The sequence below is a fragment of the Schistocerca cancellata genome, chromosome 5, assembly GCF_023864275.1.
Source record: "Schistocerca cancellata isolate TAMUIC-IGC-003103 chromosome 5, iqSchCanc2.1, whole genome shotgun sequence".
Taxonomy (NCBI): Eukaryota; Metazoa; Arthropoda; class Insecta; order Orthoptera; family Acrididae; genus Schistocerca; species Schistocerca cancellata.
Genome location: NC_064630.1, coordinates 125,895,457 through 125,914,145, shown reverse-complemented (window position 1 = coordinate 125,914,145; position 18,689 = coordinate 125,895,457). Strand labels below are relative to the sequence as shown.

The 18,689-nt window shown below is 40.3% G+C and overlaps 1 protein-coding gene across 7 annotated transcripts in view; it reads left to right on the top strand.

Moving 5' to 3' along the window:
• LOC126187795 (glycerol kinase) overlaps positions 1-18,689 on the top strand; it is a 228,508-nt gene that overhangs the window by 78,889 nt on the left and 130,930 nt on the right. For all 7 annotated transcript variants that reach the window (XM_049929072.1, XM_049929073.1, XM_049929074.1 and 4 more), the window contains exon 3: positions 17,243-17,501. In XM_049929072.1, the coding sequence (XP_049785029.1) occupies positions 17,243-17,501 (259 nt within the window). The remainder of the gene's footprint in view (positions 1-17,242; positions 17,502-18,689) is intronic.

Sequence of the window (18,689 nt, the reverse complement as noted above, 5' to 3'; positions counted from 1 at the left end):
CTCCACAGTACATGAAAAAGTCAGACAAAATACCGTACTTTAGTACACTTGCTTTTACTTGTAACTTAAATATAAGAAAAAAAATGTTTAACACTAATGGCAAATGATATACATTACATCATAAGTAAGTACATTACATAGTTCTCATAACATTACAATAATTAGCACTAAAATTTACTTTAGTACAAAAGGTGTGGGCGAGTAAAATTTCAAAATCAACTGCACATTACACTGCTAAACATTAATCTAAGCCATAACTCTGCTGAAACTGGTTAAACTTGAAAGATTTTTGTCTCCTTACCATTTGCTGAAGCAAAAACTCAAGATGTGCTGTAGGATAAATTTACTAATCATTATGTTATGAAAAAAGAGTAGTCACCGTTATCTAGCTTAATTACTATTCAACTCAAAATTAAAGGGATGGATGTTGTACCAAATCATTGCCCCGTTCCTCCACTCTGAGTACTGCTCTCATTGAACCAGAAAATTAAATCCTCACAAAATGTTACCAAATAGTTTACCTGTCAGAATATTCACATCAGTGTAGCACCACAGTTATCAGTTAATCAGCAAAATTACCCTTCCTTGCTCCAGTATTATCACCTCAAGCTCATAATTTCTCAGAATACAAACAGAATTTTTCAGATAACCTATAGCTCCAATTATCCAGCATTATATTACTTGTACTTCACTAAAATATTGCTCTTTCTGTTAAGCTCTCATTCCCAGCTGCAGTGTCATGAATTGCACAATATAAACAGTACCCAAGATTGCTTAGCTTAAAATTTAGATCACCAGTACAGTTACACCACATTTGTTTGTATGCAGTTATCTTTTTCATTACTCAATCTTGACTGTCAGCTCCATTATTTTACTTTCATTTCTTACCTTGTTAGCTAGTGGAGTGCATACTCAAAAAGTATTCCTACTGGAGAGAAAGGCTCTCCCTAACCATTAAGACCCTAAAATTATTCATTATTTTATTATTTCGTTATTGTTTCATTATCTAATAAATAAACACCTGCTCTGCTTATCCAGTGCAAAATTACTCTGCTGAAAAACACTCCCTGGTAACAGATCCTTATGCTAAGGCAAACTTAACTCTCATTACTGACCAGACAAAATTATCACTTAGAAAAACTACTATTTCACTGTATTCCATCAAATTGCTTAATATTACAGCCTGAAAGGGCTTGCTTATTCTTTCCACACATTACTCCAGGCAACTATGTTTAAAGTTGTAATTCCTTAATGTTAGAAAAGGCTGTATGATGACACAGATAGATAGTTATCTCCATATACGGATTGCACTAAACACAAAAACTTCGGTTATACTTCAGTTAATATTAAGATCTCATATTTAAGATTTTTTTTATACTGAATATTGCCTCCACTGCTGTACCAGTGAGCTGATTGCTTCAGATGGTAATGTTTTCAGTTAGACTGCACCTTCTCCTCCACATATGCTGACACTTCGTATTTTCTGTTTACCTTACCTCTCTTGACAGAAATTCTTTAACCATTGTACCAATTTACTTTCTTCCATCCTCTTATGATTGCATTACTTAGAACTAACACAACATAATATAGATAAACACACAGATAACACTAGAGAAACTTTTTCTAATGTATTTCTATACTTAAGTATCCTACTGCACAAAATCACATGAAAGTAGAAGATAGAATGATTCTGATCTACTTATGAACTATAGACAGGATAAGAGAAGAGTTTGACTGCCTCAGGAAACATGAGAAATGAGACAGACAGCTGGGGTAAGCATTGTCGCCACATAATTAATCCAACACTGAATGTTGAACCCCCTACTTGCTAATTACACAAGAAATAAGTCCCAAATATTACATCACTGCTGAGATTTTGAATTACCTAGAAATTGCAGTCCAACAGCTGTCCTGCCAATTCCACAGTTAATACTACCTCTTGTGTCACACTCAGTGATAGCTTACTAGTAGCACCAATAATTTTTATTCCAGATACATGCATCACTACTGTACCCTCTGTGTTCTTAATAGATTCAAAACATGCCTTTGAAATGCTATTCAAATCATTACCACTGTCCAATAATGTCTTCTTTCATAGCCATATTATTTATAATTTGCCTTACCTTGGCTTGCAATTTTCTGTGACAGCTGTTGTTCTGTGGATCAGTCCCTATTAAGTCTTTCTGTTTATTTAAAAACTTAACCTCTACAGCTTTGTCCTCAGTTACACTGTCATGTTCATTAAGGTCACTCATTATGTACCTCTTAATACAAAACAGCTTTTGCCATGAAATTTTCTTATTCTCATTCAATCTTCTTCTTCTTCTGCTGCTGCTGCTGCTGCTGCTGCTGTTGTTGTTGTTGTTATCTGGATCTGCAAGGCTGCAACTAGTTGTAATTCTCTTGGCAAGGCGTCTTGTTTATCTCAATCAGCAGTGCTTAGCTGCTCCTGTACTCGGTGGCTGCTTCCATAGAACCCACTCGCTGGTTGGCTGCTGTCTTACTGTGGCCATGAAATGCCAGCACTTATTGGCTGTAGCATCTCTTCCTTCTAAAACTGTAAACTGCTAGTGTTCACACTTCACTGTCAAATTTCATGAGTTTTAGTTTCTTGTGCCCACGTACAATAGTCCTTACCCGGGGCACCACATGTAGCGGTTTGTTTCTTCATTTGTTGTCCTCAGTGTCGATGGACTGGCTGAAAAAAAAATAGGGAGGGTGTATGTGCAGTACTGTCTACCATAAATGATGTAGCTGATAGATGCACAGCTGTGTTTCACAGTCTTTTACTTTCACTTTTCATAACCCCCAATATTACAAAGTAAATATGGCCAGTGCCCTATTGTTCTAACTTTCCATAAGCCTCATAATAGTTAGCAGGCAAACATACACATACTGCTACAATAGTTTACTGTTGAACATTTACAATCGGTAAAAGCCTAACCACGAAGTTCACGGTTCTTGAAGAATAGAAAGGTAAGTATGGAGTAGACACAGTCACTGTTTTAACACATGACCTAATTGTATAACACTTATTACACTGTTAAGTTGATGCATTGTTGTCATTCTAACCAACACAGGATCCTTGTCTGAAACTCGGCTGTGTACTGACTGTCTCGTGACCACAAATTGGGCCCTTATATATCATCACAATAATAGGTGCCGAAACTACACATTGTTCGAAGTTAAATTTACAGAAATTACAATTAAAACTTCACTCATTAAATTAACTGAATACATGAAAAATTGGTTCTTTTTAACAGTTTCTTCTTCTACAAGAGTTCAGCCGAATTATTTGTTTAAATGATAAATTTAACATATATAGCTATGCAAACTAAAATTAACATATATAGCTATGCAAACAATACTTTTGACAAAACTGACTCAGCTGCCGAGGCACCTTCTAGTGTACCCGGCGCGTTGGGGCTGCCCTCACCTCAGGGTGAGTGCCGGACTGCAACACGTTCACGTCGCTCAAGACGGAGGGTGAATGTGGAGGCTGGCCTCGCCCGTTCAGCCTGTCAGTGGGCAGGTGCCCGCTCCTTCAGAAGGGCCCGAGCAGGCACACAGAGCAAAGGCTTGCTGGTTATTGGGAGCTCCAACGTTAACCCCTTAGGGAAATAGCGTACAGGGCTGGAAGGAATTCCAACGTGCACTCGGTCTGTCTGCCGGGGGACCTCATCCAAGATGTGGAGGCGGCCTTGCCTGCGGCTATCAAGCGTACGGGGTGCAATCGTCTGCAAATAGTTGTTCATGTTGGCACCAGTGATGCCTGTTGCTTGGGTTCTGAGGCAGTCCTCAGTTCATACAGGCGGCTGGCGGATTTGGGGAAGACCGCTGGCCTCACATGTGGGGTGCAAGCAGAGCTCTCTATTTGTAGCATCGTTCCCAGAGTTGATCGGGGTCCTTTGGTTTTGAGCCGAGTGGAGGGTCTCAGCCAGAGGCTTCGTTGACTCTGTGACTGTCTTGGCTGCAGATTTCTAGACTTGCGCTATTGGGTGGGGAATTGTAGGACGCCCCTAGATAGGTCAGGGGTGCACTACACAAAGGAAACAGCTACTCGGGTAGCAGAGTACTTGTGGCGTGCAAATAGGGGTCTTTTAGGCTAGGCAGTAGTGTGAGGTGTCCTGATGAACACTCACCAGTCGACGTGCAGGCAGGGAAATCAGGACGCGCTCAGTGTAAAGACACTTCAGCTATCCAGATATTAGCAGTAAATTTTCAGAGTGTTCGAAATAAAGTTCCTGAATTTACTGCCCTCCAGGAAGCGTGTGGCGCACAAATTATTCTCGGGACTGAGACCTGGCTGAACCCTGAGATAGGAAGTTCTGAAATATTTAGTGAGGATTGGAATGTGTATCGGAAAGACAGATTAGACACCATAGGAGGTGGTGTCTTCATTGCAGTTGACAAAAATATTGTGTCTACTGAGGTCGAAGTAGAGTGTGATTGTGAAGTTATCTGCACATGTTTAACAGGGCTAGGAGAAATAAAGTTAATTGTTGGATGTTATTACCGGCCACCAGGTTCCACCATGACAATTCTAGAATCATTCAAAGGGAGTCTACACTCTGTATCGCAGAAGTACCCGGATCAAGCTATATTAGTCGGACGCGACTTCAAGCTACCTAGTATAGACTGAGATGTCTATGGATTCATTACAGGTGGTACAGACAAGCCGTCGTGTGAATTACTTTTGAACACATTATCTGAAAACTGTCTTGAGCATCTAAATCGACAGCCAACGCGCAATGGAAATATTTTAGGTCTGGTAGCCACGAACAGACCAGACCTCATTGACGGTGTCAGTGTTGAGACAGGGATTAGTGATCGTGATGCTGTCACTATGACTATGGTTACGAAAGTTAAAAAGTTGGTCAAGAAGGCTAGGAGAGTATTCTTACTAGAAAGAGCAGATAAGCAGTTTTTAGCATCCCACATAGTAAATGAATCGACTTCATTTACTTCTGGTGCGATGGATGTGGAAGAATTATGGGTAAATGTTAAACACATTGTAAATCACGCATTGGAGAAGTATGTGCCAAAAAAGTGGTTTATGGACGGAAAAGACCCACTGTGGTTTAACAGCACAATTCGGAGAATGCTCAGGAAGCAAAGACAGTTGCACTCGCGGTACAAGAAAGATCGGGAGAATGAGGACAGGCAAAAGTTAGTAGAGATTCGTGCTGCTGTAAAAAGAGCGATGCACGAAGCATACAACCACTACCACCATCATACCTTAGCAAAAGATCTTGCTGAAAACCCAAGGAAATTCTGGTCTTACATAAAATCGTTAAGCGGGTCTAAGGCTTCCATCCAGTCACTAACTGATCAGTCTGGCCTGGCAATGGAAGACAGCAAAACGAAAGCTGAAATTTTAAATTTAGCATTTGAGAAATCTTTCATGCAGGAGGATCGTACAAACATACCGTTTGAGTCTTGTACAGATTCCCATACGGAGGATATAGTGATAGACATCCCTGGGATTGTGAAGCAGCTGAATGGGTTGAAAATAAATAAATCACCAGGTCCTGATGGGATTCCAGTTCAGTTTTACAGAGAGTACTCTACTACATTGGCTCCTTACTTAACTTGCATTTATCGTGAATCTCTTGCCCAACATAAAGTCCCGAGCTGCTGGAAAAAAGCGCAGGTGACGCCTGTATATAAGAAGGGTAGAAGGACGGATCCTCAAAATTACAGACCAATATCCTTAACATCGGTTTGTTGCAGGATTCTCAAACATATTCTCAGTTCGAATATAATAAATTTCCTTGAGACAGAGAAGTTGCTGTGCATGCATCAGCACGGGTTTAGAAAGCATCGCTCCTGCGAAACGCAACTCGCCCTTTTTTCACATGATATCTTGTGAACCATGGATGAAGGGTATCAGACGGATGCCATATTCCTTGACTTCCGGAAAGCGTTTGACTCAGTGCCCCACTGCAGACTCCTAACTAAGGTACGAGCATATGGGATTGGTTCCCAAATATGAGAGTGGCCCGAAGACTTCTTAAGTAATAGAACCCAGTATGTTGTCCTCAAAGGTGAGTGTTCATCGAAGGTGAGGGTATCATCTGGAGTGCCCCAGGGAAGTGTGTTAGGACCGCTGTTGTCTTCTATCTACATAAATGATCTTTTGAATAGGGTGGATAGCAATGTGCGGCTGTTTGCTGATGATGCCGTGGTGTATGGGAAGGTGTCATCATTGATTGACTGTAGGTGGACACAAGATGACTCGGACAGGATTTGTGATTGGTGTAAAGAATGGCAGCTAACTCTAAATATAGATAAATGTAAATTAATGCAGATGAATAGGAAAAAGAATCCCGTAATGTTTGAATACTCCATTAGTAGTGTAGCACTTGACACAGTCACGTCGATTAAATATTTGGGCGTAACATTGCAGAGCGATATGAAGTGGGACAAGCATGTAATGGCAGTTGTGGGGAAGGCAGATAGTCATCTTCAGTTCATTGGTAGAATTTTGGGAAGATGTGGTTCATCTCTAAAGGAGACCACTTACAAAACACTAATAAGACCTATTCTTGAGTACTGCTTCAGTGTTTGGGATCCCTATCAGGTTGGATTGAGGGAGGACATAGAAGCAATTCAGAGGCGGGCTGCTAGATTTGTTACTGGTAGGTTTGATCATCACGCAAATGTTGTGGAAATGCTTCAGGAACTTGGGTGGGAGTCTCTGGAGAAAAGGAGGTGTTCTTTTCGTGAATTGCTACTGACAAGGGAACCTCCCCATCGCACCCCCCTCAGATTTAGTTATAAGTTGGCACAGTGGACAGGCCTTGAAAAACTGAACACAGATCGATCGAGAAAACTGGAAGTAGTTGTGTGGAACTATGAAAAAACAAGCAAAATATACAAACTGAGTAGTCCATGCGCAAGATAGGCAATATCAAGGAATATGTGAAGAGAGGAGCGTCGTGGTCCCGTGGTTAGCGTGAGCAGTTGCGGAACGAGAGAAAAAAAGAGGTCCTTGGTTCAAGCCTTCCCTCGAGTGAAAATTTTAATTTTTTGTTTCCGGTTTACATGACAAACTCTTATGTTTTCATCACTTTTTTGGGAGTGACTATCACATCCACAAGAAAACCTAAATCGGGCAAGGAAGAAGAATCTTTTTACCCATTCGCCAAGTGTACAAGTTAGGTGGATCGACAACATATTCCTGTCATGTGACACACATGCCGTCACCAGTGTCGTATAGAATATATCAGACGTGTTTTCCTGTGGAGGAATCGGTTGACCTATGACCTTGCGATCAAATGTTTTCGGTTCCCATTGGAGAGGCACGTCCTTTCGTCTACTAATCGCACAGTACTGCGGCGCGGTCGCAGAACACAGACACTAAACTTATTACAGTGAACAGAGACGTCAATGAACGAACGGACAGATCATAACTTTGCGAAAATAAAGAAAGTAAAATTTTCACTCGAAGGAAGACTTGAATCCAGGACCTTTTGTTCCGCAGCTGCTCACGCTACCCACGGGACCACGGCGCTCCTGATTGCACACTCTCCTTGATGTTGCCTATCTTGCGCATGGGCTATTCAGTTTGTATGTTTTGCTTATTTTTTCATAGTTCCACACAACTTCTTGCTGTTTTCTCGATTGATCTGAGTTCAGTTTTTCAAGGCCTATCCACTGTGCCATCTTATAACTAAATGTGAGGGGGGTGCGATGGGGAGGTTCCCTTGTGAGGAAATTTAGAGAACCAGCATTTGAGGCTGACTACAGTACAATTTTACTGCCGCCAACTTATATTTCACAGGAAGACCACAATGATAAGATAAGAGAGATTAGGGCTCTTACAGAGGCATGTAGGCAGTCATTTTTCCCTCGTTCTGTTTGGGAGTAGAACAGGGAGAGAAGATGCTAGTTGTGGTACGAGGTACCCATTGCCACACACCGTATGGTGGATCGCGGAGTAATTATGTAGATGTAGATGTAATTACTTTGCAATTAATTAAGGGCTGGCTTTGCTAACATGTTTTCAAATACTTAAAGAATGCTACTGTTTCATCTCCCAGATGGTTATAATTATTACCGAATTTATATTTGTTTATGTATCAACAATAGAATTTATGTTATGAAACAGTTACTGATTTCACCCTATAACAAGATAATAGCTAGGCATAATCGAAGTAAATAGAAAACCAATTACATAGATAAATTAAGCACAAAATTAGATCTGCTGTTGTATTCTTCAAAACTGAGGACCAGCCTTTCTCTTATGTAAATTCAGATTATATCCACGTATGTAAGTGGTAATTGGTTAAAAGTGAAAAAATGAATTTAAGGACGCAGATGGCAAAACAAGAGGGGAAGTAAAATTACCCCAGCTTGCTTCGTCACAACATGATAATAATAAAGAGAAGGTATAAAACAATTCCTGACAACCCCATACCTATCCTTGGTCCAGTAATAAAGAAATTATATCCCAAGACCATGATCCTAATCCAATGGTATTCAAGGACACAAGAAAGTCAAAATTGTACCTTGTAAGTATAAAAACTATATAAACTAATTTGAAACCTATGTCATTGTTTTATGGCATTGTTATGGTACATGCAAACCTTTGTAATTTCATGAGAGATATCCAACTACTGTCTGCTATCATCGACGAGACCGAGGTTTTTGCTTCCAGCAGACAGTGGGGGCATATGTGATGTACTCTAACATATGTGTGGAAAAATGAATTGATAATTTTTAATGACAAATGATACAGTGGTAGATGACAGAAACAAATTTTTATTGACAGTCTGTGGTTATATTGTATAAAGATGTACAGTAAAGTTAAGATATAATATTGCTGAAGGGATCAAAGGAATCTTAATTAAAATCAACATTTTCAGTCTACTTTATCTTCTTTGATCCATTCTGTGCACTTGCATGAGCTGCACATAAAGTAGTGCCTGTCAGAATAATTAATGACAAAATTTGTATATCTAACTGAAACATACTTAAGCGAAGTTTGAAATATTGTCTCTGTGAGTTATTTAAAACCAGCATGCAAATATTAATCAGCAACAGAAGAGAAGATAGCACCCCAAACAAGTATGATCATCTTCCAGTAGAACTTCATGTTGCAGAAAATCTTATTAGAAGAATGGCAAAATCTACCACCTCCAGAGAAAATAAAAACTTCGAAAAGGTAATCTTTATTGAAAACCAGTTACAATTTCAGCTGAGTGACATGTGAAAATACAGCACAGAGTGGTAAATCCAACTTTAAAGACAACTGTAAAAAATTTATTTTCGTTGCTTCAAAAATTGATCTTCCTTACAAGTGAGGAAAGCCATTTTTTCTCTCTAACATAATAATAATAATAATAAATATTTCAAGCCATGCACCCATGAGTTATTAGAAAATATAAAAATAAAGAGAGAATTTGGAGTTTGTTATTTCAAAATATCAATAATAAAATATTATTACTCCTTTAACCAATTGTGACAGTCATATTCAGAGTCAGAGATCACAGGTTGCTGCAAAACCATAAACAGATATCTGCAAATGAATGAAGATATTAGATTGGTGATGAGATCAAATATGAAAGCCAAAATATACAGTATTGTTTAATTGTAGAATAAAAACTGAATTTGCAGATCTAATTCAGTCAAGGAAAGTGATGTAAGAGGTAACAAGCAAAACAATGTGGTAGTGTGCACTACATAGAAGAAAGACTATAGAATGACTAAAGGAAAGACAAAAGCATGTAGGTAAAGGTAACAATTTCAGTTTTGAAACAGGAAGCAGAGAGCACACAGAAATGAAATATAGTTATATAATATTGTGTTAATAAGAAATTTGGGCTGTAAATGATGTAAAGGGAAATATGAGTGGAAGCACACTCTCACCTGCAGGTAAATGAGTAGCTCATGGGCATACTTAACAGTCCACACACACACTTACCTCCAGAGCAATAATAGACATGGAGGTAAGCATCAGTAAGTATCTCTCTGTTTGTGTGTGTGTGTGTGTGGGGGGGGGGGGGGGGGTGGAGTGGATGGGCACGCACACATGTGAAATACATCAAAGAAAAATCGCAGCTACCAAGCATATGCAACATAGAGGCGTATGGTCAACAATTTATCCCTTGGTCAGTACACAAGTGGAACAGGGGGGAAAACTGATATTAGTACCATTCACCCTCTGCAATACACTGCACAGTAGCTTGTGGAGTATGTATTTATGTGGAGATGGAGATACAGATTGGCTGCTCTCCAAACTGAACTGTAGACAGCATAATAATTCAGTGTCTACAACACTTTATAGTTAAATGTGTTATGAGTCTCTCGATCATTGATTGATAGTTTATGGCAATATTGATATGAGGTAACTGTTAACACATAAACAGCACATGTACTTCAAAGGGATATGAAATGCAATCATTACATCGTCTGTGATAGGTAAAGCAGGTGGTAGACTGCAAGTTATTGGTAGAACACTGTGAAAATGCAATCAGTCTACAAACATTGCTTACAAATCACGTATGTGACCCATTCTGCATCATTGCTCAAGTGTTTGTGACCCATACCAAACAGGACTAACAAGGGATATTGAACATGTACAGAGAAGGGCAGCACAAATGGGCACAGATAAGTTTGCTCCATGGGAGACTTACAAAGTGCCAAGAACGAGCTCTAAGTGACTATAGGAATATATTGCAACCCACTATGTATCACACCTGTTGGGATCACAACGACAAGATTAAATCAATTACAGTGTGCATGGAGGACCTTAACATTTTGACTGCTGCTTGCGCAGTGGTGGGTGTTTCATTGCCAGGCCAGGCCATGGCATCAGGTTCTTCTGTGGCCGTCAGCGGTTTATGACCTCAGGTGTAAGTGTATGCTGTGGCCATTGGTGGCCTTGCAGCAGCCATCATGCTAAACAAACATTCTTTCTGTACTCCTTATGTGAATGGAACTGGAAAAAGCGCTAATAAATGGTACAATGACACACACCCCCTGCCATGCATTTCATAGTGGTTTGCAGATGTAGATGTAGATCTGGTCATGTTAAAATCATGCTATGACATCTGGGCTGTGGCTGTAGTGACCATGGCATCCATGAGGATTGCACTGTTCATGTGTTCCATGTGTCTCAAACTTTTTGTCTTTGTGCCAGTTAGAGTACCTTGGGTAAGGTTGTTGGTAACCCTACTTTGTGTGAGTTCCTAGAATGTTGGTATTCCAGCCCAGTTGAAAATATGTTGAAAGTAGTGGTCTGAGGTTCTTTAGGCATTTGCTGTTTGCCACAAGGCATGCCAAGTTACTTAAGTGGATATACTTTTCTATGCAAAATATGGGTAAATAAACAATAATTTATATTACTAACTGTTATGCTAACTTTTGTTTGAGGATAATAAACTGTACAACTTAAGCAACTGAAGATACGTTAGTGGAGTAGAAAGAGCGATTAACATCAGATAACATGTAGTTGGATGTCTGAAGTATAGCAAGAAAACTAAAGACAAATAAAATCAAAACCAGAAAGTATGTTTTATTGTAGAGCTACAGACAATGGTAGAAATTCAATTTGTAGACAAGCTGTAAACAATGAAATTAAAAACAATGTTGCTGATAATATTAAAGAAATCTCAGACTGAATGAGAAGACTTGCTTCAAAGTGAATATAAGATATTCCATAGAAATCAATGTATTCTGTACACCAGTTTGGTCACATTTCTAAGAGCTATTAGAAATCTTGTATGAAGAGTTACAGAAACTGATAAATGATAACAAATCCCACTACAAGGTGATATTTGGATATTTTAATGCAACAGTGGAATGAAAAGTAAGAAGTGAAGCTTCAACATTACACTTTTAGTATGATACCGTAAATGACAGAGATCATATAGTAGTAGAATTTGCTGAGAAGACTAAGTTCTTAAGTCTTAATGAAACTAAAATTGTAGGTGATACTATATTGTTAGACTACAAGGAATAGTACATGATATGACAGTTCTAAATTGTGTTGACTTTCAATCACTGTAATCATAGACTATGTAGACTTCTGAGTGCAGAGGAAAACAAATGCAAAACAAGAAGAAAACAAACATGTAAGGCACAAAATCAGGAATTAATATCATCATCAAGCATTGGAAATCTCATGCAGAATAAGATCTTCTCTAGACTTTTTCAAGACTTTTTCAGGCATTATGATTTTCAGTGATATTCATCCACAATGCTCCTTTATGTTTTCTAGTTTCATCTACCGACCTCCTAGATTATCATTTCAGTATTTTTCTATCTTCTGCAACTTCCCAAGTACATTTGCCTGACAACATGTCCTCCAACCTCCACTTCATTTTCATGACATTTTCCACTATGTTCTCTCCCCTGATATATTTCTTTCTTGCCCTGATCCTCTTACTAATCTTATTAATTTCTGACATGGATCTCACCATTGTCATTGAGCAGTTCTTTAATTTTTCAAAGGTTTTCTGTACTGTGTGCAAGTGGCCATCATCTCAGTTTCAGTTTTGGCACTCAGGTATGCCAGTTTACATAAATCGGTGGACACGATTCTCATTTCCGTTCTTTCCTGGAAAGTCAGTGCCTTGTCAACCTATTGTGCAAATCCAGTTGCTGTATAGGTAGCTGTGGTGGATGGGAGAAACAATTCATCTGACAACTGCAGGAGCTCACGATATGCAGGCTCTGTCACAGACAATTGCCATTCCTCAGAGAGCACAGTGTGCAGCCTGAGGAGTACCAGCAAGAGTCTGTCTAACAAAGACCCAGTTGCATGGCACATGATAGCACCCTTAAGAAAGTTATGTAGGTATTCCACCATACCATTAAGTGTGATATGGCATCATTCTTCTGAGGTGGATGCCAGGCAGTAATAACATGGTGCAATCTACTTCAGCCTCCTTTTGGCAGTCTTTCCTGGATGTCAACTTTTCTGGGCTGCCACTGTGCACTGTTCACACCCTCCGCTATCTGACCTTGTAGTGGCCCCATCATAAACCAATAAATCACTGTGAGACACTAACATATGTTGTGAGAGGCAAGTAGCAAGTCAATGAAAACTATACGCAGGTGTGCAAATTGTACATCAGGACTAACGAAGTTTCCAAGTGGTCAGGGCCAGTGCCATATTTCAGCCAGCCGATTTCAGTGCACTAATAATGGTGTAGAGTGATGATGCAGACGTGAAGGATCTGCAGCCCTCCAATTGTGGCATGTGCACTAATATAGCAGTACACTACAACAAATCCACATGTCAGCTGCAGCAATATGAACTCACATCACTACAGTCAGACATGCTCAAGTCCTTGCATGCACTAACGTTCCAGGCATCCATACTAAAAGGGCACTATAGGCACAGTGCTTTATATGGTCTAGTGTGCAGAAAAGCTACTGCCGATTAACCCAGGAATGTGTGCCCTATAATAAGAGTAAAGTGACACGCCATGTATAGCCATCACTTGGAAATTTGGTTTCTCCTGATGCACAATTTTGAGACCTGCATGTAGGAGTCATTGACCTGCTGCTTGTCTTCCACAACTACCGGTATGTCAAATTGCTTAGTGTGTCTAAGGCTTCCATTCAGTCACTTATTGACCAGTCAGGTGTGGCAGTAGACAACAGCAAAACAGAAGCTGAAGTTTTAAATTTCATATTCAAGAAATCATTCACACAGGAGAATTGTACAAACATATCATCATTTGACCATCAGACAGACTCCTGTAAGGATGGCATAGTAATAAGCATCCCTTACAGTGATAAACAATTGAAGGAGTTGAAAACAAATAAGTCACCAGGTGTGGATGGAATCCCAATTCGGTCTTTCAAAGAATACTCTATGGCACTGGCCCCTTACTTAGTTTGCATTTATTTCAAATCTGTCACTCAGTGTGAAAGCCCAAGTGACTGGGAGGAGGGGGAACCACAGGAGACTCCTGTGTATAAGAGTGGACCCACAAAATTACAGACCAATATCCCTAACATGGATTTCCTGCAGAATTCTTGAAGATATTCTCAATTCAAATATTATAAATCTTTTTGAGTCCGAGAAGCTTATGCCCACAAATCAGCATAGTTTCAGAAAGCTCTGTGTGTGTGCAAAACTCAGTTTGCCGTTTTCTCACATGATATACTGCGATTCATAAATGAAGGGCAACAGGCAGATTGCCTATTTCTAGATTTCCGGAAAGCGTTTGACACAGTGCTCCATTGCAGAATGTTAAAGAAGAATGGAATAGATTCACTGATATGTGAATTGCTTGAAAACTTGCTAAGTTATAGAATCCAGCATGTTGCCCTCAACAGCGAATGTTCATCAGAGTCGAAACTATCACCAGGAGTGCCCCAGGGAAGTGTGATAGGACTGCTATTATTATCTATATACATAAACGACTGGCAAACCGGATGGGTAGCAGTGTAAGGTGTTGAAGTGATTGTAGGATGATACAGGATGACAGAGAGAAAATTTCCAGTTGTTGTGATGAATGGCAGCTGGCTCTAAATATAGAAAAATGTAAGTTAATGCGGATGAACAGGAAGAAAAAGCCCATAATGTTCAGATACAGCATTACTACTGTCCTGCTTGACACAGTCATATCATTTGAATATTTGAGTGTAATGCTGCAAAGCGACATGAAATGGCACGAGCATGTGAGGATTGTGGTAAGAAAGGCAAATGGTTAACTTTGGTTTATTGGGAGAGTTCTAGGAAAGCATGGTTCATTTGTAAAGGAGATCACATATGGAATACTGGTGTGATCTATTTCTGAGTAGTGCTTGAGTGTTTGCGATCCGTATCAGGTCAGATTAAAGGAGGGCATTGAAGCAATTCAGTGGCAGACTGCTAGATTCAAACAACACACAAGTGTTACAGAGATGCTTTAAGAACTCAAATGGGAATCCATGAAGTGAAGGTGATGTTCTTTTTGAGGAACACTATTGGGAAAATTTAGAGAACCAGCATTTGAAGCTGACTGCAGAATGATTCTATTCACACCAACATACATGGTGACAATTATTGAACTGTATGAAATAAAACATCATAACTTCTGAATGGTTTGCATTAGGACATTCAAACTGCATGGTTGGCCATGGGGCATGATGGGAATCAGTATGTGAATACGGTTTGGTTTAGTGACGAAGCCTACTTGCATTTGGATGGGTTCATCAATAAGCAAAACTGGCATGTTTGAAGGACTGAGAATCCGCATTTCACAATAAAGAAGTCTCTTCACCCTCAACAGGTGACTGTTTGGTGTGCAATATCTAGTCATGGAATAATCGGTGTGATATTCCTTGATGGCACGGTGACTACTGTACAGTATGTGAAGGTTTTGGAAGATGATTTCATCCCCATTATCCAAAATGACCTGATTTCGACAAGATGTGGTTCATACAAGACGGAGCTCAACCCCATCGAAGGAGGAGAGTGATGTCTTGGAGGAGCACTTTGGGGACTGCAATCTGGCTCTGGGGTACTCAGAGGCCACCAGTATGGGCCTCGCTTGGCTGGCACATTCTCCGGATATGAACACATGTGGTTCCTTTTTGTGGGCCTGTGTTAAAGACAAGGTGTACAGCAGTAATCCTAAAACCATTTCTGAGCTGAAAACAGCCATTCAGGAGGTCATCGGCAGCATCAATGTTTCGAAACTTCAGCAGGTGATGCAAAATTTCACTATTCACATGCAACACATCATGGCCAATGTTGACTGGTGTATCAAACATGTCATAACCTAAATCTGAATATCTGTAGTGACATTTACATCTTGAATAAAGTGCGTGCATGCCATAATTTGTAACTAATTTATGTTGTTGTTTTTTTTTGCATATAATTCAATAATTGTCACCTGATATATTGCATGTAAGGCCCACTAAGATAAGCTACAAGAAATTAGGGCTCATACGGAGGCATATAGACAGTCATTTTCCCCATGTTCTATTTGGGTGTGGAACATAAGATGGAATGACTAGTAGTGGTATGGGGTACCCTCCAATATGTGTCATACAGTGGATAGAAGAGTATCAGTGTAGATGTACAACCACAGTTTTGGTACCAGTATGTGCCAAATGTCAGTCATGAACTGGACAATGAAATTCAGATGATTTAGTTGGACTGGCAGATAGTTGTTCCAGGGCTGCAAAAAATGCTCCTTTAATAATGAAAAGGCTGTTGTCCCTCTTCAGGAATCATCCATTAGTCTGGTCTCTTTACAGGTACTCCTTTGATGTGGAAGTGCCTACAGCATAGATGCTGATGCTACTGCGAAAGCTGCAACCCTACTGCTCAGGCCTGGAGCTATTCTGCCCTCTCTGAGGATTTCTGTGTTGAGTAACATAGGAACACTACATTGCTCTGGCATGAATCATTGGTTCTCACTCTGTGGAAATGAACTCAGAGAGATTAAATCCCGCCCTACAGTTTGAGTGACTTCTCTTTGTCCATCTCAGTGTGAAGCAATAATTTTGGCTAGACAATATATTAGGCAATCATTGTCATCTGTTTAATTGCAACCACTTTGTACTCAGTGTGCACTATTTTCTAACCTATTTTTAGTTTTTTAATTTCCTACATTTTAATGTGTGTTCGTTGTCTAAGCTATCTGAGATTTTGAGATTTTAGCAGATACAACACAGGCTATAGAATGTGTTCTTTATGCTCACCATAGCAACATAGCAGAGGAGATTTAATTTTTGAGAATAGGCACTAGTCTTAAAAAATTTAATCAGGCAACCTCTCAACTGGGTAAGTAGTACTAAATGTTCTTTACACCTGTCATTGTGACTGTTGTTTTTTAAGTAGCATTCCAGGTCCAGCATCATTAGTCCTTATAGTTTTACCCACCGTTTAGGTTCCTATGTGCTACTGAATTCAAGAACCATGGAATTCTTTATTTTTAGGTTATGATTTGGATGCTTTATGATCTCAGCTTTTTTGTTCTCTAAAGAAAGACAGTAGGGAAGAAAGGGGGGAGGGGGCGGGTGGATGTCCATGGTTCGTAGGAGGAACTTTGTGATTGGGTGTAGTTGGTCACATGAATGCAAGTGGAACTGAGACTTTTATGTTTTAGTTTGTAACCATTGCTCATTTACATTTTTTATGACAATAAGTAGTGGAATAACGTATTTCATGGGACATTGCCTGCATTATGTCATAGAACCAACCACAAATTAACACTAAGATGAAGCATGCATATTTTACTTTGCTACAACTTCTGTAAGGAGATTATATCTATTGTTTCTTTCCCAGGTGTTCTCTGCTCGAACATCTGAAGTAATAGCCTCCCATCAGATAGAATCATCATACATATTTCCACAAGAAGGATGGGTGGAGCAAGATCCACTGAAAATATTAGATGCTGTTAAGATATGCATTGAAAAAGTGGCAGAAGAACTTCAAGAGCAAGAAATAGAACCAAGTGATATAGTTACCATTGGTATAACTAATCAGAGGGAGAGTACTGTAGCCTGGGATTCCATCACTGGGAAACCTCTTTATAATGCTATAAGTATGTTGTGTTGTTATGCGTTTTAATATTTTATTTTTGTATTAACAATTGAAAATTAAATAGAATAGGTAACTTACATGCACACACACACACACACACACACACACACACACACACACACACACACAAATAAATATACAACTTCTGACCAGGCACCATGCATGGAGATGACTGTCAGCAAAGAGGATAGATGCATATATGCAGACTGAAGCACCAAATGAAAATTCGTACCAAGGCTGGGATTTGAACCTGGAGCTCCTGCTCAGTAGGCAGATGCACTAACCACTACACCACTCTGACACAGTGGCTTTGCAACTGCTTGGACTACTGTAGCAGGCCTCCTCAGTCCAAATTCCCATTCATGCCTCAGCCCACTTAGTATTCCCCATAGCCTTGAACAACATTGCAGAGACTCTACAACTGTACTGGAATAGTGCCTCAGCGTAGAACATGATGTTGGGATCTGTTATAACCTTTAATTCACTAATAAATTGCGTGGATATACAAACGTAGAAACAATATTGGGTTTCATGCTACCAACTCCGTATCTGTCATTCAACTGCCGTGCCGTGACCTGCGGCTGGCGCCGTTCATAGCCAGGTGGCGCTCCCGCGCTCAGCCGAGCTGCGGAGTGCCTCTATCGCCATGTTCGCATACTGACGTAGCGGCACTTAAATCTCGTGGCACTGTCACAACACTTTTCCCCACTTGAAAAAAATAAACACTCACTTCCTTGGAGACACGGACAGTGCGGAGACATCCATGGCCTCTTGGGAGACCCCGAGAAGATCCCGTGGAGAAACACGAGAATATGGTCGAAAATGTCCAGGACGGAAGCTTGTGCGTGGAACGTGCCTCCTGGACGAGATGATGGGTGAAAACTCCGGAGCAGCATCCATAGGTGTAGTGGACCTGGGGGTGTGCTCCAGCGAGATGGGTCCCGGAGAAGGCGGCGTCGCGACTGGGGTCGGTTCCGGCGTACTCGGAAGTGGCAACGACGTTGGCTGCAGCGACACGCATGGGAGATCGGCAGCAGCGACAGGACTGGCTTCTCGGGCTGGTGGAGGCGAAAGAAGGGGCGGTGGCACCGGCGTGGCCACCACTCGTGGGCGCATCTGGTCGTAATGACGAACAACCATGCCGTCATCCGTACGTATTTCACAAAGCCAGTGGCCGCGAAGAGCCTTG